This window comes from Ammospiza nelsoni, chromosome 6 (genome assembly GCF_027579445.1).
Source record: "Ammospiza nelsoni isolate bAmmNel1 chromosome 6, bAmmNel1.pri, whole genome shotgun sequence".
NCBI lineage: Eukaryota > Metazoa > Chordata > Aves > Passeriformes > Passerellidae > Ammospiza > Ammospiza nelsoni.
In genome coordinates, this window is record NC_080638.1 from 13,100,634 (window position 1) to 13,122,516 (window position 21,883).

The 21,883-nt window shown below is 37.4% G+C and overlaps 1 protein-coding gene across 6 annotated transcripts in view; it reads left to right on the forward strand.

Annotated features, from left to right (window-relative positions):
• The window catches only part of SBF2 (SET binding factor 2), a 231,677-nt gene that overhangs the window by 184,254 nt on the left and 25,540 nt on the right, over positions 1-21,883 (forward strand). For 3 of the 6 annotated variants that reach the window (XM_059473902.1, XM_059473896.1, XM_059473899.1), the window contains 10 exons: positions 160-355; positions 1,007-1,134; positions 3,315-3,490; positions 4,393-4,538; positions 8,243-8,441; positions 10,107-10,303; positions 14,378-14,515; positions 15,453-15,548; positions 18,903-18,974; positions 21,463-21,647. In XM_059473902.1, coding sequence (XP_059329885.1) covers positions 160-355; positions 1,007-1,134; positions 3,315-3,490; positions 4,393-4,538; positions 8,243-8,441; positions 10,107-10,303; positions 14,378-14,515; positions 15,453-15,548; positions 18,903-18,974; positions 21,463-21,647 — 1,533 coding nt within the window. The remainder of the gene's footprint in view (positions 1-159; positions 356-1,006; positions 1,135-3,314; positions 3,491-4,392; positions 4,539-8,242; positions 8,442-10,106; positions 10,304-14,377; positions 14,516-15,452; positions 15,549-18,902; positions 18,975-21,462; positions 21,648-21,883) is intronic. The other 3 variants (XM_059473897.1, XM_059473898.1, XM_059473901.1) reach the window with 2 other exon arrangements.

Below are 21,883 nucleotides of genomic sequence, written 5' to 3' on the forward strand. Positions count from 1 at the left end.
TTTTTGTGACCCATTTCTCTTCCTTGAGTCCAAACTCCATCTCCCTTCTTTGGACTAAGTGTCATAACAATTTTGTTTTTAGGCTTTTAAAGCCAAATATTATTGCTAGCCTGAGGTATAACACTGATTTATACTTACACTTCCATTTATTTGCATCAGCCCAAAATTCTACGGCCAACTTTACTGCCCGGAGAAGAATTTGTTTGTGAAGGTCTCCGTGTGCTGCTGGATCCTGATGGCAGAGAGGAAGCCACAGGAGGACTGCTTGGAGGGCCTCATATCCTCCCTGCTGAAGGAGCTTTGTTCCTTACCACTTACAGAATTATTTTTAAAGGCACTCCTCATGATCAACTGGGTAAGAAAATCCAAACAGTGGTAATTGTGGTCCTTCAGATAGGCAGGATTTTGAGCTGGCCTGTCCACCTATTCAAGCATCAACATCATTAAACAGTTTTTTTCAGACTCTGGAAGCAAGTGAAAGGAAAAATATTCATGAGTTGGTATTCCACCTAAAATTATTGCTTGGAAATAACAGTATTTTCTTAATATGTCAGCTCTTCTGAATGATATTTTTTCATAGTTTAACAGTTCCTATTTCTAATCAGATTGTCAGTCAGAAGTATTAAAGTGGAAAGTTCATGGTCATATATAAAGGTATCAAGTACATAATTTCTGTTTATAAGTTGTGTATTGCATTATGAAGTCTGAATAAACTTGAAATTGTTTCTTTACTCCCTGCCAACCTCGGTTTTGGTGGTGCATTTCCATTATGTAGAAAAACTCAGAAGGAAGGAGAATATTTTTCTAATCATCACAGCTGAAATAGAGTAGAAATTCAGATTACAAATGGCGCTTTAGGAATTTGCCAACTTTTTGGGTATTTTGCCTGAAATTAGTCCTGTACCATCATGTTCATGTTGCTTTGTACTCATTCACCCTTGTTTATTCCAGTGACAGTGTGAGCAGAGGTTGTGTGGTCTGACAAGTGTCTGTGTTGTATCCTCAGTTGGGGAGCAGACCGTGATCCGGAGCTTTCCCATCGCCTCCATGACCAAGGAGAAGAAGATCAGCATCCAGAACCAGCTGCAGCAGAGCATGCAGGAAGGGCTGCAGATCAGTTCAGCCACTTTTCAGGTAAAAGGAAGTTTTGTGAAAATTTATGTGGCTGCAGGCAGCTCAGAATATTTATGAGCGGCGCTTTGCCCTGGTATTTGTGAGGTCAATAGACAAGGCAGAACTCATAGAAACCCTGGCATTTCTTGGCCTCTTGGTATTTACAGAGGGTTACTATTTTCACATTGGATTTCTTTCACTGCTTTCCTTACCTATTTTGGAACCAGAAAAGGGCTGGTTTTGGTCCAGAATCCCTGCATGTAAGTAGAGGCCTAGGGAGAACCTGCTTCCTCTGTCCTCCAGCTACATGGAATCAATATGGAAAAGCTCTGAGTGTTGCTTTCTCCTCAAGGTTTTTCACTTCACCAGCTTTCATTAAGATCCATGGCAGGAAGTCCTGGAATGTTGCACAGGGAAGCTGCACTTTCAGGAATCTTTAGGGTAGAACCAATGAGCCTTTATCTGACAGGCACAGATCCTGGAATTTTCTGTAGGATCCCCATCAGTGTGTTCTGCAGAAGTGTGTATTGCAATTGATAGAAATGAACTGGTAAGAATTGATAGAGATGAACTGATAAAAATTAGGAATCCTGCAGTCTTTCCTGAGTTTTCCTTCTCGGTTTTGATCTTAACTGTGGTCAAACCCTGAGAGATCAGAAGCTGCCAGCAAGGAATTCTGTATCATGGACTGAAAGTAGACTGCAGTGCTGAAGATATGAAATATTTTGCTGGGTTGAGTGACTGCAGAAGCGTATTTTCATTGAGAAAATAACTCCAACATTTGAAACCATAACAAAACAGCATTTTACTAATTCCTTACAATAATGAGCATCATTTAGCTAATCATCCTTCAGTATCCTCTTCAAAAACACAAAATTAGGAATGCCAATGAGTAAAACAAGCAAAAAAAAAAGCTTTTCTTGTGGACTTTTGAGAGGACTTTTATTTTCCAGAAATCTTTTTACCAGAATACTTAGCATGCTTCAATGATGTGATAAATACAGACACAGCTCAGTGTTTTCAGAGCTGGACTCGGGTCAAACATCATCTTTGCTTTTGTTTAGCATAGTTTTGTATTAGGTTATGTGAACAAAAACAAGCCACAAACAGTTTATTCCCTGTCCCCCATGTAACAGCCAGGGTTCAACACAGGGGATGAAATAGCCCCTCCCCTTTGTTTATTAATTATGATTTTCAGATGGGTTTGTGTGCAGCTATGCTGTTTGGTATCTTTAAAACTTCAGATCTGTATAACCCCGAAAGACTGAAGGGCTCCTTTCAAGGAGGTCCTAGAACAACAGAGCCATTAGTCATTTGGAAAGTATTTACAAAACAAGTGAAATTGGAAAAGCAAGGATGAAATCCACCTCCTAGATGGCAAGCAAAGGAATTTAAAAGGTGTCTAGGTATGTGCTCAGAAACAGAGCTCTAGGATATTTCTTTGTTTGTTTTCTCCACATTCTTAGAGTTCTTCTGGGCCTTTTTATGGATTCCGTATTTTCTGTCTCTTATTTGTTTTCCCCGAATTGTTGACTTGCTTTCAGCAGAGGATGATTGGATGGGATTTCCCCCCCCCCCGAACCTTTCAAAAAAGCATTTTTAGTCAAGTGGATGGATCAGTGTTGAATAGCACAAGGTTATTTCCTTTTTAAGGAGCAGGTTTCACTATCACCTTTTTTTACTAGCAATTTTCTATACTTTGCAAGGTGAGGCCAAAATTGGAACATCTTAGTAATAGAAATATAATGGTTGTGACATATGGATGCTGAAATTGCTGGCTTGCTGAGTCTTTGAAGTCCATTACCAGCCTCAGTTCCCAGTGTAGGGGCAGAGCTGGCAGGCTGTTTCCCAGCTAAGCTGTCCCATGTGACCAGAATTTGAACTGCTGTAGGTGTCTTAGTGCCAGCACTACAACTTGGATTTACCAAAATATTTTGTATTTGATCTTATGAGAATTCCAGATGCTGCCTAGTGAAGATACCTTAGTATTAGGACATAAATTTAAAAAAGGAAATAAAAAATTCTTAAAATGTGTAATAGCCGTCAAAATAAATGAGACATATGCACATGTATTTGTATTTTCTGAAGGGCATAATACTGTGAAAGTATGGGATTTTTGCTACTATATTTTAGAATCTTTCAATTTCTGAAATTCTCAGATTGTTTTCCAGTTTCTAACAGGTCATGTCTTTAATACACAGTTAATTAAAGTAGCATTTGATGAAGAAGTCAGTCCTGAAGTGGTGGAAATATTTAAGAAACAGCTGATGAAGTTCCGTTACCCTCAGTCCATCTTCAGCACTTTTGCCTTTGCAGCTGGGCAAACAGCACCACAGATAATTCTCCCCAAACAGAAAGAAAAGAACACTTCATTCCGGTACAACCTTTCTTCCTTTCCTTTCTTTTCCTACTGATGTTCTTGTCTTGTGTTATCCAAATGCACTGAACAACAATGCACGAGTGGAGATCATGTCAAAATAAGTGATTGCTGTATTGCATCTTTTGTATTTCCAGAGTAAAAATAGATTAGTAGGGTACAGATATTTATTTGGGATAGGAATTATATTCTTGATCTAAACTTCTGGCTGCAGTAGATTTGGATGAGCACCTTATTACATTTTGAAACACACAAAATAGAAGTAGCATCTTGAGCTCTGCAACCTCAACATGGAAAGAAGATTAATTGTGTATTACTTTATAATTAGTAGCCTAGCCACTTAAAGCTTGATGAGAATTAGGATTGGTTTTACCCTATGCATTTGTTCTACTGGTTTTTAATTTAGAGTTTGAGCTTTGGGTCTTCTTTCGAATTTTATGTTCCACGTTAATTTTATTGCACCAGCTGCATCATTGGTCTATTCCAGAGTGGTGGCTCCTGTGATTCTCTGTTAATTAGTGCATTGTTGACACAGGAAATAGAATCCCAAGCTAGTCATGAAATCCTAAAACTTAAAGGTAATTTCTATCTTTCCTGCCTTTACTTTGGCAACTTTCTGGATTTATCACATTACTAGCAAAATAAAAAAACCTAAAGAAAGATGACCTCTTTAATGATGATATTCATTACCAGTAGAAAAAAGGACACAAATCTATCTTAAAGTAATACAAATTTTGTTTAAAAATTAACATAGGAAGCAATTTTTCTGAGGTTTATAGTTGTTGTATTAAGTGAAAGACGATTAAATCCATTTTATTTGCGTTCTTTCTAGAAATCTGTAAATGCTATCAGGCAGAATCAAATGAGTGTTTCCAAATGCTTTTGTTGTTTTGGATTTACAGTACCTTCTCGAAAAGCATTGTGAAGGGAGCAAAACGTGCTGGGAAGATGACAATTGGGCGCCAGTACTTGCTGAAGAAGAAAACAGGAACCATAGTGGAGGAGAGAGGGAATCGGCCTGGCTGGAATGAAGAGGATGATATCTCTGGTAAGAGTGAGACTTCTCTGTCCATGTTGGTTAATAAATCTGTCCTGTTGTGCTTCCATTCTCATACTGAGTGAGAAATGCCTTCAACAAGAAATTGAAGGGTTTTCCTAGACAGGAAAGAGAAGGGTTTCAAATCTGTGCATTTAGTGAGTGTTTTCTTTTGCAATGAGAAGAGGAAGTTGACTTAATTCAGTGATACAGAAAAGTACTAGATTGTTTTTTAATTATCAAACTATTTAGATATGATATCTTTTAGATCATTTTTACATCATGCTAATGGAAATGAAACAGCACAGAAGCATGCTGCAGCTTCCATTTATCTCTAGACATCTGTCACCTGCAGCTAGTCTGTGATGAGGAAGCAGTAACTGGTGAGGTACAAGAGTGAGTAAATTCAAGACTTTTGTGGATGTGGAACTGACAAATGATTTCTGAAAGCCGCAGAATTCGTTACTACTGAAAATACCACTTCCCATATTTTTGGTTGAAATTATTTTGAGGTAGAAGGTAGAAAGAGGTTTGGGCATTTGGTGCAGTTTGTGTGGTGGTGTGGAGTTTGACTTTCCCCAAAAAGCCTCTTCTCCCAAATGCTGCTTGGCTATCCTGATCTGGACCACTGCTAATTTATAATAAACCACTAGAGGGAACCAGATTCTCCTGTACATAAACAGGTGTTGTTTTGTCAAAGCATTCTTTCTTTAAAAAAAACATAGCCATCTCAGATAATGAAGTGTTCTGCAAACACTGATAATTTCTGCCAAACATCAAACAAGCCGAATATTGCTGTTGAATGTTTGGTCACTGAGCAAGGCAACTCATGTGACTTAGGAACAGATGTATGAGAGCTGTCTAAAGCAGGAATGAAGCCTCTTTTCTCTCTGAAATGGAAGAAAGCCATTCCAGGCAAGCTTCAAAATACTGTTTCTCTTCTTTCATTCCAGATAAAGTGATGAGAAGTAAGCAAAAAGAAAGCTTTGGAAAACAGGGTGTCCTTAGAATGCTGAAAAATTACATTCTCAATTGAATTTCCAGCATCTTCCTGAAGTGCTGAGTTAGAATATGCTCTGATGTTATGTGTTCTTTGGGTCAGAAACAATTCTGCAGGCTGGACCTGGGTGATTTTGGGGTGGTTTTGTGTCATTCACCCAGAGACACCAAGCACAGTCATACCTGTGTATTCACAGTCTCTTGATGAAGAGCTTTGGAGAGTTTTTGCATCGCTGATACACAAAACAATAATATTCTTCCATGAACACAGGTGCTATATAAGTGACAGTCACTTTTTTCCTTCCCTAAAAAAAATCTAAAATTACAACTTGCGAGTCTCTAGGCCTGCTGCTCTCCAGGTGTCTTGGCTGGGAAGGTGTTAAGGTGACCAAAGGCTGAGTTTGCTGCTCTCTCCATGCAGCACTGGCACATCAGGGCAGGGAGCTGTCAGCAGCAGGGGCTCTGCTCCAGACAGAGTGCACAGGCAACAATCGCTGTGATTCCTTTGGTATTGACTGCCGTGGCTTTGGCTTTGGTTCTGACTTGTTTGCAAGTCTCAGAAACTGAAGTATAGGAAACTATGCAGCTCTGCCAACAATGAACTATCTACAGCAAGTGATGCACTTAAAAAAGAATTGTTAAAGATAGGGCTGGAAGGAACTTCATGAGATCAAGTAGTCCAACCCTCTGCCCCAAGGCAAGATCAACATACTTCATCTGTTCCTCATAGGTGTTGCCTGACTTCTTAAAAGCTTCCAAAGGTGAAGGTTCCACAACTCATACCAATACTGAAACCATCCTTAATGCTGGAGAAAACAAGCAATTTTCTGAGATTCAGGACTAAACATCCTCTTGCTGCAATTTAAACCCTTCATTTCTTACTCTGCCACTGTATATAGATAGATGATTCCCCTTGTTCTGATTGCAATGCATGATGTATTTATGATATATTGTAAAATTTTTCTGTTGTCTTCTCAGTGTTAAATATGTGCAGTTCTTTCACTTCTTTGTTTATTAGTCTTGATGGACTTCTGATCCCCTTCATTGCTCTCTACTCAGGCTTCTTTAGGTAGTCCACATCTAACTTGATTTTGAAAACTGGGCACAGTACTGTAGTTATGAGTTGTTGCCAATGAACATCTGATTTCCCTCAAATTCTTCCTCATCTCTTTGTTTTCAGAGTTTAGAATATCTCAATCATTAGTAAATTCTTTCTCTTATAGTGGTCATATGGGTGTGTTCAATAAAACAAGAGACTGAAACCTTCTTTTGAAAACAGTCATATCTCAAGAACAGTAAGACAGAGGGATTATTCCTTAGTTTTTCAAAATCAAATAAATCATGTTAAACTTGACGCAGCAGAATGTCTTCATCTCCCTCTTCAGCTTAAGGACATGAATAGGAGCTCTTATGTTTAGCATTTTATGCACAGGGGAGTGTTTTGCCAAGTCTGATCACCAATGTACCTGCTTTCATGGCAGAAAAATCCATTTAGGAAAAATACTTCACAAAAAGCACCCTCATCTTGAGTCAGTTATAACTTTCCATTCAAAACAGTTAAATACCAAGATTTTGTATGACTCAAAAGAATTATTTCTAAAGCTCATTTAAATTTGTTTCTCATTAGTGCACTTCATTCTTCAGATGTTGTGTGACTTTGTCTTACCATGACAAATATGAAAAAAGAGGAAAAAGAGGGGAGATCCAGAGTGTTCAAGTTTATTATTTAGATCAAATAGAGAATTTTTTTTCTTGAGCTGAAAGAGCAAAGAAAATGTTTCATTTAGCTTTTATCCTAAAGATGCACAGAAAAAAAAAAATCATAGAGGTACAACTTCTGTAAATTCTGAATGTTGTCTACTGCCAGTAAAATGTTAATTATAGCATAATTTTTATTTTCTCAATAAGTTTGAATTCCAGTTTTATGAAGTCCTGTTTTAAGTTTGAATCCTCATACAGTTTTCAGTGCCTCATCCATGAAGAAATAGGTCTCATATGCACATATTTCAATGCTTGAGGTGGTAGCAAGTAACTAATACATGCTGTGAGCAGTAAATCTGCTCTCAGAACTATCTGGAAATGGTTGAAAGTGTCACTAATAGGCAGGTGGCAGGTTTTGTACAAAGACCTTGCTTGACTTGAATTTCAGAGTAGTTTGAACTTGTGACATAGTTTTTTATCTCTCGTGGTTGGAGTTTTTTCTGCTTTGGAAAGGGCAGCTGATATGCACGGCTGAAGAAAGCTGCTGCCTGACACTGAAACTGAGACATTCAGAACCCAACAGTCATCTCTTGGTAAATTACAAAACTGAAACATTTAAAGCCATAAAAAGATTGTTACCTCTTCTGAAGATAGTTTAAAAAAATTGTGTAGTTCATTTTTATCTTGAATGTGTAATGACTGTAAAGAAATTGTAAATTGGTAAAGAAAGATTATCTGTCTTTAGTTCAGTTCAAATGAATATGTGAATAACTTTCTCTAGGATTTTAGCCAGAGAGATGTTAGTCATGCCAGCCACAAGCACAGTAGGTAACTTGGTGCTGTAGTCAGGTTTGCTGGCTAAAATACTATTTTAGTGTTTATAAATTCAGTAAGCTGTGGTTTGCATGTCCTGTACCTTGCCGTTCATCACTGAGAGCAGCACAAACTTGTTTGGAATAAAGTAGGATTGTTTGCTGTCTAACTGCTGGCCTCCCCAGGAAGATTATTCCCTTTAGTTTCAGATGACAGTGAGCTGCACACCAGTGGTACCCTGAAAGCATCAGAAAAATCAACCATGGAGCAGTTAGTGGAAAGAGCCTGCTTCAGGGACTATCAGCGTTTGGGGCTGGGCACCATCAGCACCAACTCCTCTCGCTCCAAAACAGAATACTTGAGAATAACTGCACTGAACAGGATGTATTCCCTTTGCAGGAGGTGAGTTTGTCAATTCCCTGAAGTAGCTGAAACTAGAGACTCATGTATGTATAGCTGCATTAGTATCTGCATTATATCCGTATTTGCATTTAGTGTCTCTTCTGTTCCTAAATAAAAAAGCAAGCGTCAGAAGCAATTCTAAATAACTAATTCCTTAAAATTAAATAATATGTGTTAGAGTTCACTTCATGAAAGTATTTACTTTCAAAGTTTGTCATGTGCTGAAAGTCACATGCTGTGTTTTAGCACATCAGTGTTACCGAGTCCTTTCTTTTTGTTGGGAAAGCTGATGTAGTTTGCTGACACTGCCCACAAAAAGTCCTTTTAATACAAAAGCCTATCTGCATGAGTCATATCTGAAGACATTTGCATTCTCTAGAGCCAGTTTAGGCTGGTCATTGCTTTCATTATGGACAATGGAATTGCCAGGAGGAAGGACACAGAAGAAAAATATTAGATCCTTTCTTGTTTCAGACTTATCTGGAGTACTGGTTTTGTTAAGTCACCATGGAGTACAAGGCAGATGAAGGCATGAAATCGGTCCATTTCCATTATGCTTTGAACATCATGCAGACAACCCTTTCCTCCCCTAAAACCATGAGTTTTTAATACTCTCTAGGCTTTTTTTGAAAATATAACTAGTATCTGACAGAATTACAAGTCTCAGTATATAAATGCTTACCTACTGCTCTATTACTCTGGTTGTTGTGTAGACTGTAAATAGCATGTACATTTATTTTCTCTGAAGGCAGTTGAATAAATGTCCAAGAATTGAATTTGCAGAAATAGTGTATATTGTGGAGGGAATAAAAGTTATCTACTAAGCAGTTATCTAGTATCAGCTGTTTCTTGTTCCTCATCTTAGTTTCTTCTTAACACGTGAAATTGGCACTTAAGTTGATTTTTTATTTTTTGGAGGCAATAGAAAATCATATTTTATATTGCTTGAATCCTTCTTTCACTAACATGAGCAAAACTACCATCTTGATTTGTTTTCTATCTTTAAAGTATTATATCAGTGAATTTCCCAATATCTCAGTGCATTGCAGTGTTTTAACAGAACACAAAAATGCAGTGTCAAGCACTCTGTTCCAAGGACTCCAACTGTAAAATTTAAATATATTTTTCCATAAACGAAAGACTATTGTTTTCATTGTGATACTTTAGGCAGTCTAACATTCTTTCCTTTCAATTCTCATATTTCATATACAATTGTCAAAATGGAACTACTGCCTCATTTATGTACCTCAAAATTGTGTTTTCTGTCATGCCTAAAAATACAGCTTTATTATAATGATAGATAAGAGATGCGCTAAGAAGAAAAATACTTCCAAGTAAAATGTAACCTTAAATGGAAAGTGATGAAAAATGAGTCTTACAAATTTTTCATAATTCAGTTTCTATTTAAAATGCAATTTGCTTAATGTATTTGCTAGGCTTGGACTAAAAATTACTTTAAAAATAAAAGTAGTTCTAACAGTTAAAGTGTATTTCATTAAGACTTAAAGTATTATTCATTAAGTTCATTACGACAGTTAAAGTGTATTTCATTAAGATGTGTTTTCAGCTTGTAATTTTAGCACTTTTATTTTTATTGCTGAGCATTTTGCAAGCAATTTTAATTGTTTAATTATTGGGGTTTTTTTCCCTTTGCTGTCCACGCAGCTACCCTGGGCTGCTGGTGGTGCCTCAGTCCGTGCAGGACAGCAGCCTGCAGAGGGTGGCTCGCTGCTACCGCCACAACCGCCTGCCCGTGGTGTGCTGGAAGAACACCAAGAACAGCACGCTGCTCCTCAGGTCTGGGGGCTTCCATGGCAAAAGTGTGGTGGGCCTCTTCAAATCCCAGAACACACATCCCACGGGTGAGTTGGTGCGGCCAGGCTCTCTGTAGAAGGAATTCCATGTGGAAAATCAGTGATTTGGTTGAACCGGAAGTCTCAGGGTGTAAGTGGTTATCTGATGTTATCAGTTACTGTGTGTAAAAATCCTGAATGGTATGAAAGCAGTTCAAAAAATATTAATTAGTCATTTAGACAGAGATTGGACCAACACAAGGTGATGTATCAGAATCGTTAGTTTTTTAGAAGGGTATAATATTAAGGTAACATTAATTTTGGGAATAACATTTGTTGACTTCCATCATTCACAGCAGTGTTTAGGATACTTCTGACTGCCTGGATTTCCATCTCATGCTAATAGCTTTTTCAGAGTTAAACTCATGCCAAGAATGAGTCAGTATTTTCTTTAATCAAACTGATAGTTGTTTAGAAATTATTCCAGAATTAGGCCATAATTTTTCTTTTTGGAGGAAAAGGAAATGTGAGGTCGAATTGGAGTACCAGAAACTCATTAAAGTATCAAGGAGATTCTTATGTCCTGTTTATGTTTGTATTTCTCCCCAGTAATGGCTAAAAGGCAAGTAAAAGTTTTCACTCTATTCAAGTATATTGTGTAGAATTTTTCAAAACCTGTAAGAAGCATACTGTACACTTATGTACAAGTGCCATAAAAGTAATTTGAGGATTATGATTTGAATATTTTTTACATAGTCCTCCATAATTTTTCCTTCACAGAATACCTTTATGAAAACCATGTCTTTCTTACTTTTAAGAGCAATTTTATCAGATTATATTGAGGTTTTGTGTGTGTCAAATGCACCTTTAAAATCTCATTATTTCACAGATATTAGAAAAATGTTTTTAATGTTAGACAGTATCTGGACTGACTGTTAAGGCTAATTTGTGAATCATTAATCATCTGCTCAATATTCATTGCCATTACACTGATTGAATGTATCTCTTCAGTGTTTTGTGGGAACATTTTTTTAGTTGTAGTGATGAGCAATGAAGGGAATTAACTGAAATTTATATAATGTGGTTTTTTTGAAAGGATTAATAAAATGAACCAGTGAAGTACCACCAATAGTTGACACAGCAGCTGCCAAAGCTAATGGCTACACCAGTTCTTCTACATCCTTATGGTGTGAATCCCAGGCATGGCAAGTCAAATGTTAGTCTTCAACTGATTTAATACTGATTGTCCTGGCTGAAATACAGATGAGGCATCTTTAACCTGGTACAAATAGAGAATAAATTGAAAAAAAGACTTTTTTTTGAGACTATTGCAGGAATAGTCTCAAAATTATGTAAAGACAAACACTTTGATGTTTTCTGTAGTAGTTTTCTGATGGCTTGTTTTCTTAATTTTATATAAAGTTTATATAATTCTAACTTAATTTTATATAAGTCTATATTTCATATAGACTTTCATATTGCCATTGCCATATGTCCACCAGAATATTATGGAGTAGATAAATGGATTGACAATATCTGTGTCTGACAGATACTTGCTTTTGGAGTTACTGCTCCTTTTAAGTGTGAAGAAGATGGAGACTTCCCTCAGGAAGGAAAATGGAGAATATTTCTAGCGTGTTTATCTTACTTTTAATGGAGTTGAAGCTTGTTGAAACAAGTGATCAGCAAAGGTGGTTGTACAGAGCTGCCTCAGCAGGAGTTGTGTGCAGCGAGGAGAAGTCTAAAATGGAAAATGCATTGTGAAGCAAACTAAGAGGACAAAGAGAATCTGAAGTTAAATTCAAGCTGACAAATTCATTCTGTCCTAAATAGGAGTGGATTTTTATTGTTCAGTTCTGGGTTGATACAGAGAAACAAGGGGGGCGGCTGGAACTTGGTGAACATTTTTGTGATTTCCTGTTACGTGGTGTGTTACGCAAGTTTTCAGAGCATGGTTGGAGGTCAGTGTGTTATATAAGAAGCATAGAACATAGTTTTTGAGAAATTATGCACATTACTTAATTTCTGTGTGGAAACGAAACTTCATGTGCCACAGAATTGTATTTTCTAATGTCTGTCCAAAAATAAGATTATTAACAGATGTTCAGATATGACATGTAGAGTATATAGGTCTTTTGAAACATTCCTTTGAAACTTTCAAGTTGGTTTCTGAATTACTTTGACCTCTCTGGGAATCCTGTTCCAGGGTACTGTACTTCTAAATAAGACATTCTACACCTAAATTAGCATTTATTGGTCAGCTACCCTATGGAAAGAGCATTTATGTATCTTGGATGTAGCAACACTATCCAAGAGATCAGTTATCTTGGTTCAGGCTGAATTATTGATTGTATTAGATAAAGATGTAAGATAAGATAAGATAAAGATGGAGCAACCTGTGACCAGGCATATAAAGTACATATTAGCAATGCAGGACTAAGCAATGCATTTCTTTCCTGAGACAAAAACAAAATTAAATGAGATAAAATTGCTACCAGGATCTCCATCCCCCATCTTTTGTTAAATCCATGTTTCTGTGGTGACCTTCCCATGGGACACAGCACATGAAAGGTGGTGATTTCATGGAAATCCCAGTTCATTGCTGGTAGGGGCAATGCTTTGAGTCACCTCTGTATGCTGCTATGATGGGATGAGTTGTGCTGAGGATGAAGGGACAGATTTTCCACCTCTAAACCATCACAAGGACATTTTTGCCCTCAGTCTTCAATTCTGGTTTCTGCTTGGTCCAATGATAGACTTTGATGTAAGTCAAGCTGTTTTCTAAAACACACACAGTACTCTTCACAAAATAAACCTTTCTAAGTGCAAGTGGTATAAACATTATCCTTTCATTTAGACAGCTCATTTCTTTTAATTTAACTAAATTGTTAAGACCTAAATTGACTTTTTGTAGTATTATTTCAATTGCTAGTGGACCCAGGGATCATTCCAGTAGATTTCAAGATGTTTAAGTCCTGCTTAGGAGTAGAAGAGAAAATAATGTTCCTGCTCAGCTTTTTCCATTTGCTCAGAAAGAAACAGCATGATATATCCTGAAGGAAACATCATCACTTCCTAATTGTACTTTCAATTCAGATACTAATTTCTATCTTGAAATTTCTTTTGCCACATCCAGCTAATTACCTAGCTGTCTATTAGTCTCCAGCATAGAATCTGATTGGATGATCATTGGAGAAAACTATTTACAAATTACCATTGTGTTTTGTCAAAATGTGCTCAATCAAGTTCTTTGACTCTGTCTCTTATTCCAAATGTTGGCTCTTGTGAGCAAGACACCAAGTCCTGGTTTAAGCAGCTGTGAAACTTTTGCCCCACACTAAGTCCAAAGATGGCTGCAATAAACTGGAATTTCAAAAATTTTGTTTGGTATTTGAAAAAAAGCCAAACTGACTCATCAGCACTGAACACCATTTTGTCATCATGCTATGGCCCAGGACCTGAGCTTCATCTCCTTTCCTTAGGTCCTTGCACCTGGACACAATGGGTGGAGTTTATGGTTGGGATCCCACAATGGTTGGGATTATTTGTTTTTCTCTTTTTTGAAGGTTTTTGGGATCCCACAATGGTTGGCATTATTTGTTTTCCTTATTTTTGAGGGTTCTGTGTTTTGTTAATGGTTTCTTAACTTTTTTAATGGGCACAGTATCCTAAGGAACCTCCAAGTACAGGTGAGTAACCTTTTCTAGAATGAGAAAGAACTGATTGAGTGTGGTTTTGACTTACTTTTATTAAAGAAATAATTCTATCTGTTCTCTGCACATTTTGCTGACAAGCAGCACAACCTTAGAAATGTTACTTTTTGTTTGGAGACTGAAGGAAAATCTGCATGATCTTTGCTCAGTTTGTGCTGATGTTATGGCTAGTGATGAATGTTTTAAGCAGTGCCCATGAGGTGAAAGTTTCAGAAGTTCAGCTTTGTGTGGAATGCAGGAGAACACTGCTGGATCCTGCTGTGCAGGCAGGTGATGAACAGCTTGTCATCAAAGGAGAGGCTTTTTGAACCTTTGACAGACAAACCAGGACATTTCCAATGCTCTGCTTTACACAGTAAGCCTTTTATTCTATGTATTTACAAATTGCATTTTTCTGTTTTAATGCATTCCATTCTTCTTGTGACTCTAGGCCCCACTTCTCTAGAATCTTCAAGCAGTATAGAGCAGGAGAAATACCTGCAAGCCTTGCTGAATGTGATATCCGTCCACTGCAAAAGGAATGGCAGTAATACCCTCACTGTCAGCCCCACCATTGCTCTGTCTCCAGGTAAAACTCCTCTGTACCGTGCTTTTCTCTGCCTCAGCTGAGACTTCTCTCTGATTTAGTGACAGTTCATAGGAATTCTGTAGTTTCTATATTGTTAGGCTTTCCAGGTAGCCTGTTCACTCTTAGTTTCGGTGAATACGTTTTCTCTGTGTAAAGGGTGTTTGTAATCTTTCCTGAAATACTTTCAATATTAATCTGGCAGTAAATTATTTTATAACTAATGAAGTATAAACTGCATATTGAATAAAAGACTACCAAATTTAAAAGGATGCAAAATCTCCTTTATTTCATTTAGTGAGGCAAAATCTGCTGTTTTGTATAATGAGTAAGTATGAGGTTGCAAGATCAGAACAGATTACATTGTTTAGCTGCAGCAGCAATGGAAGGCATAGAGGCCTCTTTATGCTTTACATACTCATAATGGGTTTCTACTAATGTAATTCCCAAATAGAGCTCTTTTTGCAGTGAAAATTAGTTCAAAAGACACTATTTGAGTTATGCCTAGGTGAAGCCATGAGGAAATTAATCCATGTTTTATTTCAGTTATTTTATGATGAAACCTAGTGAGGTTTAGGAGAGGATAACCCCAACATGTCAGGAAAGACTATGTGACTTGAAATTGTGTCTGTCTTGTCTCACTCAGTTGTAATTGCCCTAATACTGCCAAACAGTGGCTTTTCTTGTAAAGTAACACCATCCCAAAGCGTGTGTGCTTTGCTTCATTTGTTGTAAAATATGTTGATTGCTTAGCTGTATCTAACACCTTCATACTGTTGCCAATGTACACATTTGTGTTAAAAACTAAATCTAAAGTACAAAATTGGCAAGAATCAGCTGTATTGGGTGAAAAAGGGCATTTAATCAGTCATATTAAGTATTAGTCTGGTTAACACTGTAGCTTTTTTTAATCTTCTATTCTTTTTTTGGCTGACTTTAGGCACTGAAACGAGGGCTTCAAGAATGTCCACTGTGTTTAAGCAGGTAGTGCCAGGACATTTGGATGTAAATCTATCCAATAGCTTTTCTCGAGGAGGTTAGTAAGACTAGCTCAGTCTATTCTTTGAAGTAATAAATGATGAAAACTGTTAATGAAATAAAAATAATTATACTCTTTATTGATTCGGTGCTCTGTGAAACAGCAAAACAGAAATTAGATTGGCCTCAGTCCACAATATTATCTAATTTCTGTTCAAATCCTTTACTTATGCATTGAAATGAAGTTGGTTTCGTGTTGGAATTAGTGAAAAATTAAGCAGTCAGATAGGGATTATATTTCTAAATAATTTGGGATTCATCCATATTTTTAATTTGTCTATGTATGGCCTGAAAATGCATGTCTTTATATAAGAATTCTATAGACTTTAGAATCTGCAATTACAAATCATTCCAATATGTGTCTGAAGCTTTGCTGATGCTTTCCAACATTACAAATAATCTGTGAACAATTTTACTCTAAGTAGTAGGGACTTATGTGGCCACGTGTAGTAGGTAGGGAGATACAGTGCATTTTTTGGAAATAGTTATTCCTAGATACAGGGGCTCATCAGTGCCATTTCTACAAGAACATTTCTTTCTGTTAAGGGGATTCCATCTACTTCTACACATTTAGTCTAATGAAGTTGTGATTTTTTTTTTATGTGCAACATGTACATAAATTAGTGCAACAATTTCTTAAATGTAGGTTTGTTAAAATAGGGATGAATCTATTCCATAAAAGAGAGCATTTTATATTTGATTTATTACCTTTCAGCCATGAAGGCTCCTTCAACAGCTATTTCTGAGAATCTAAATGCTGTTTTTCTTCTCTTTTGATACTTTTAGCATCTGAAATTAGTTAGGTTTACATTGATCGGCTAAGGTTCATTGCAACCTAAATTTTCTTGTGGGATGCAAGACCTACAGCTCATATGGGGAAGGATGAAAATATTTTGTAGAGAAAAAAAATCCAGAAGAGGTGGGATGGATTATGGAAATGAAGGAAGGAATAACAGAGAGGGATGGAGGAAGGAAAATGCTCAGGGATGTGTAGGGAAGTGATGTGAGAGTTGTAGCAGAAGGGAAGAGAGGAGGGGCAGGAGAGGACATGGGGATCACCAAAGACTGGGGGATTTTCGTGAATCACAGGAATTCTGTGCATTTTCATTAATCACAGTCAATGCATATTTTTTATGTGAGAGTTTTATGTTCTGTGCTCTCTGTGCTGTTCCTGTGCTGTGGCTGAGCAGGGCAGGAGGCAGTGGGGTGAATGAATGGGGCTGTGCCCAGCCTGGCTGAGCCCTGCAGCCCTGGCAGTGCTGCCAGCAGAGCTTTGCTCCTGCCCCATCCCCTTGTGCAGCCCAGGGTGCTGAGGGGCAGGGAAGGGCTGCAGATAAGCCAGGGAAAGCTCTCTGGGTGCTGGGTGGAAATTGTCCTTTGAAGATAAAGGGGTTACTGAAATAACTGCTGCTGGTTTCTAGGATTAGAGCTCGTGCTAAGTGTGATGGGATGAGTTTGTTGCTACTCAAAGAAGAAAAAAGGAGCCTGAAGGCACAATGAGGTCACAGCCATGGTGTTTTGTTGGACAGTGGAGTCCCTTGGCTGGATTTCAGCAGTAATCAGGAGGAGGGCAGGGAAGTTATCTGGTGTCTTGCTGGATCTCTGCCACACCTGCCTTGTGTGTCTGAAAGGTGTCTGCTCACAGTTCAGCAGACACAGGAGGACTTGGCAGAACCATGAGAATGTTTGACAAGTACAGTGGGAGCCTGGGGAAGGTGAGAAGTTGACAGGGGAAGAGGGAACAGGGAAAGGGAATATCTCCCTGCAGAGAAGTAAACACTGGGAGGTTTAGAGTAGCTGACACAATTCTTCTAAAAGAAATTCAAAAATACACAGAGCGTATAAAATCTCTAAAATTTTTCTCAAATCCATTATCACAAAGTTCCTCGTACTTGTTCTCAGCTAGATATATTTCACATGTGAAGCAGCAAGCAGCTATGGATTATGCACTGTGCAAGATACAATAGCAGTGGTTTTGTGGTTTGGATTCTGGACCACTCTTTTCTTTCCTTGAGTTTATTATCACACATACCAAGGCTCAAAAGCCAGGTTCAGCTATGATACACCAGTAGAAAATTACATTTTCTATTTTTTTGTGCCAGACAATGTATTTGTAGTACATATAATTTTGAAATATAAGTTAGAATGTATGTTCCAGTGCATGAACACTATTTCTAATTTTTTAAAACCATCATTGTTCTGAACACTCATCAGTTGTTCTGAATATTTGTGTCTGTGTCAAGTGTGATTTTTTTACTTTATCTGGAACATTGTCACAAAGCATCTGCCCAAAGCTCAGTCAAGTTGGTTTTGATCTGAAATATTTGGTCAAATACTTATTTTTCATAATATATTTTCATTCTTTGACCTTTTCTTGGTTGATACTTTCATGAGAGCTGTAAGTTCACACCAAACTTAGAGCTTTTCCTCTTCCTTCCTTTGTAAGTATAAATTGGTTCTTCAGAGCAGCACTTCTTACCTGACATTGCTGTGTCATTTAGCAGAATAAAAAGTTTCCTCACTATGTTTTGCCACTATTGGAGAAATAGGTTATTTATCATATTTATCATTAAAAGCTTTTTAGAGAATTATTTCCAAATTTTAGAGAACTATTTCCAAAGCAAGAAACATTAACATTTTGAGTATGATTTAATAGAATATTTGTATTAAAAGGACTCAATTTTGTTGATGTGTGTTTTGAGCCAAAGATAAATGCACTGATAAACACATAAGGCTCCCATAGAAAATGATGATTTTTGCAAGAGGAGAGAAGATCTCTTTCTGTTGTAGTTATTACATGTTTTCTAAATTCTATACTTGTACACAAGCTTTTAAAAATGTTTGTAGGTGTACAGAACTAATATCTTGCATTCTGTTTTAATTTCGAAGTCCATCAAATTCTACATTTAATGTCCCTAGACGAAACCAGCTCTTTGTAACAGGCATTGATGTTGGGATTTTTAATTAAATTAACTTTCAGCTGGATAGAAACTTTCAATAAATTATTCAGTAGAATGATTTAATCATTACATTTCCTTTGGTATTACAATTATGTAAAAACACATGGTGGCTTTGCAATGTGTCTGAAGCTATTGCAATGACAATGGAAATGATTCCTGTTTGATGAATGGATACCTTCTTCCCATTTTATATTGGTTTTGTGGCTTGATTGATGTTTTGTCTTGTGATGCCTGAGATTTGTGCTGTCTGATAAATCATGTACTATAAAGAAATGCAATATATCCTAGATCTTTGGAAATTAATAAGTAACCCTTTTCTTCTCTCCTGCAATGTGTTTCGCTGCAATGTGCATTCCATTCCTCCTCCTTCTGTCTTTACTGTTATCTGCCAGTGCTTGGGCACAGAGATAAATGTTTCACTCATTCCAATTCCAAATCAGCAACTAAGGAAAGAGTCCACCAAGGTACTGTATTCTGTGTCCTGAAAGCCCATTCTTTTCTACCATCTGCTGCTGCTATGTCTTAATTCATTCTAAAATGATACTGACAGAAAGCTTTGTTTTTGCACTAACAAAATTTTGAGGGTTTTAGCTCAGTGTTGTGGATTTGTTATGTTTTGGAGGTTTTTGCCCATTTAAAGTGTGCACAGTGACTGTGATGTAACACAGAGTGATATGCAGAAAACTTTCTGTGTGAAAATTTTAAACAGCTAAAAATCAGTTCTGGAAAAGAGTTTAGTATTCTTACTGCTTTAAAAAATAGCTAAGAAACACTTATCTAGTCAATGAAGTTCTTTCCATAGTTATTATTAATGTTAATGAACAGGGGAAAATGGATTACTGTCAAATCAGAAAGTCATAATAATACAGTAATACATAAGCTACTGCTAACAAAAATAAAGTACTACGCAAAAGTACAGTAGAAACATAATTGTGCCTTTTAATCACTGCTGTCCATGCTGGCAAACATGTTCATCTGCATGTATTTGTAGCCAGTTTTGTTGCTTTTGATGTGCCACAAGTGCTGATGATGAGTGCATTTGTGAAATGCTCCAAAGTGTCGCTGTGTATTTTTGTACTCCTCATCTTTGGGGACAGCAGTTTGTGTTGGAAATTTTTCATACCAAATGAATGAGAACTTCTTTCTCTTACTAAGTGTTTGCTGTGATTTCTGCCTGCTAAAGTCTCTATTATTTCATGTGTAGTGGCTGAGACATGGAATAAAAGTTTGTACTAAACACCCTCCTTTACTGCTTGAGGTGTTTATAAAAGTGGCTGGCTGTGAAGTGGGAGCTTTTGAGAGGTGTTACTGCCCAGAACTCCCTGCCAGCCACTCTCAGTTGCTGCAGTTCATCTCACATCTCAGGGTAGCAGCCAGACAGGCAGACAAGCTAAGCTGTACAGACAAGTCCCTGTTGAGAGTTACTGTACAGAATTATTTTTTAATAGAAACACAATCCTGCTTCCAAAAAATAGAATAAGATTATTTTGCTGGTTGAGCTATCTCAGTGGAATTTAATGTTATCTGCATCTTTTTTCTTCTGTGCAAGAAATGTTAACTATGCACATTGTTGGATTTTCCTGAAGAGGGGTGGGTGTTGGTCCTACAGTATCTAAATTTCTAGTACTATGAGGTATTTCTGGTGCCTCTTTTGGATATCTTGCTTCACAGATTTATGGACAAGAGTCTCTTCTGGTAATCTGATTTACTGCATATTAGGATAAAGAATTTCACACTGCCATTTGGATGCCAAATTTAGTGCACTTTAAGGGATTTGATTTTCAAGTAGTGCTATTCATACTCTGAGAATCCAATACCTTTCACATGCCTCACATTGCACACACAAAAACAATCTCACAAAATCCTGGTTAATTGAGGTACGAGAAACAGAAAAATATTTACTGCTTGTCTTTTCTTCTAGCACTAAACAGGCCTTGGCAATCTGATTTTAAAAATCAGATTAAAAATCGCTACTTTCTTATGTTAAAGTCACCAAAACTTCCTCAAGCATGATGAGATGAGAGCATGGCTGTGTGCTGCAGAATTTCCTGCCCTGGCAGTGCCAATGGAACCACAGCAGCCAGGTGTACACTGTGCAGACTCAGAGTGCTGCTGGGGTGATGGGGTGATGCCAGTCTGTAGTAAAATGCAATGATTGGCACCTGACTCCATTGATCCAGAATGCTGAACAATTGCTTTATTAAAATAGATTATATTACATTATACTATATCAAAGAGACACATACTATACTGTACTGTACTATACTGTACTGTACTATACTATACTATACTATATCACATACTAAGGAAAAATCTGTGACTGTTTTGAGACAGCCAGGACACAGCTTTGACCCAATTAATATAAACAAGCATCACCAGAATCCAATTAGGAACTCCCTTCAGGTAAACAATCTTCCTAACACATTCTACATGTGCAAAAACAACAGGAGCAACCAGCAGAGATGAGAATTGTTTTTTCTTCTCTCTGTGCTTCTCCAGGAAAAAGCCCTGAGAGAGAGAATTCTGTCTCTCTGTTCAGAGGATGTGAATGCCACACCATCCAAGGATTGCTGCTTGCATATCCCACTGCACTTCATGTTGTTGCCAGCTTTGGGATTTCTGCACTTTCCTGATTTCTGTCCCTTCAGAAATTTCAGTTCCATGCACTTACATGGACATGGCTCTCTGCAAATTGTGGTTTATCACTGTGTCACTGAGATCACAGCAACTCTTTTCTCTACAGTACAAGGCAGAGTTAGATGAGGTCTGAGGTTCAGCCATGCAGCAGGATGGTTTTGACAATTTCTGTTACAAATCGATTTCTTTCCAGTACATGCTCTTAATTATGTCCTGTGAGGGATGCATGTGACACATTTAAGCATCTTTGTAAGTAAATATGATCTCCAGTGCCTCACACAAAATGTTTTTCAAATATTCTTCATCCTTATGAAGGTGTATGGGCGAGTCTTCGTTCGAGCAACCGATTTATCAACACTCAGACTCCATTCATTGATGTTGGTGCAAGGCTTGCAGGGAAGGACAACCCCCCTCCCTACAGCAGCAGCTCCTTTCTGCAAAGTCAGCTGCTGAGAAGACAAGCAGCCCTCTACATATTTGGAGAAAAATCTCAGTTACGGGTAATGACAATTTAATTTTTTTCATGTTTAATGTAGTTTTTATTTGGTTGAGTTTAATTATTCTCATGTTGTTACAAACAGTAAATGGTATGCAAGATAACATGGAAATCTGTTATGAAGGAAATAAAATGTTGTTAGCTGTGGAAGCAATTGAAAGAGAGGGAAACCTTCATATTGTGGGTAGCACTGAACTCACACAAAGCCAAATTGATGAGAATTGGCCAACCCAGAAGTCC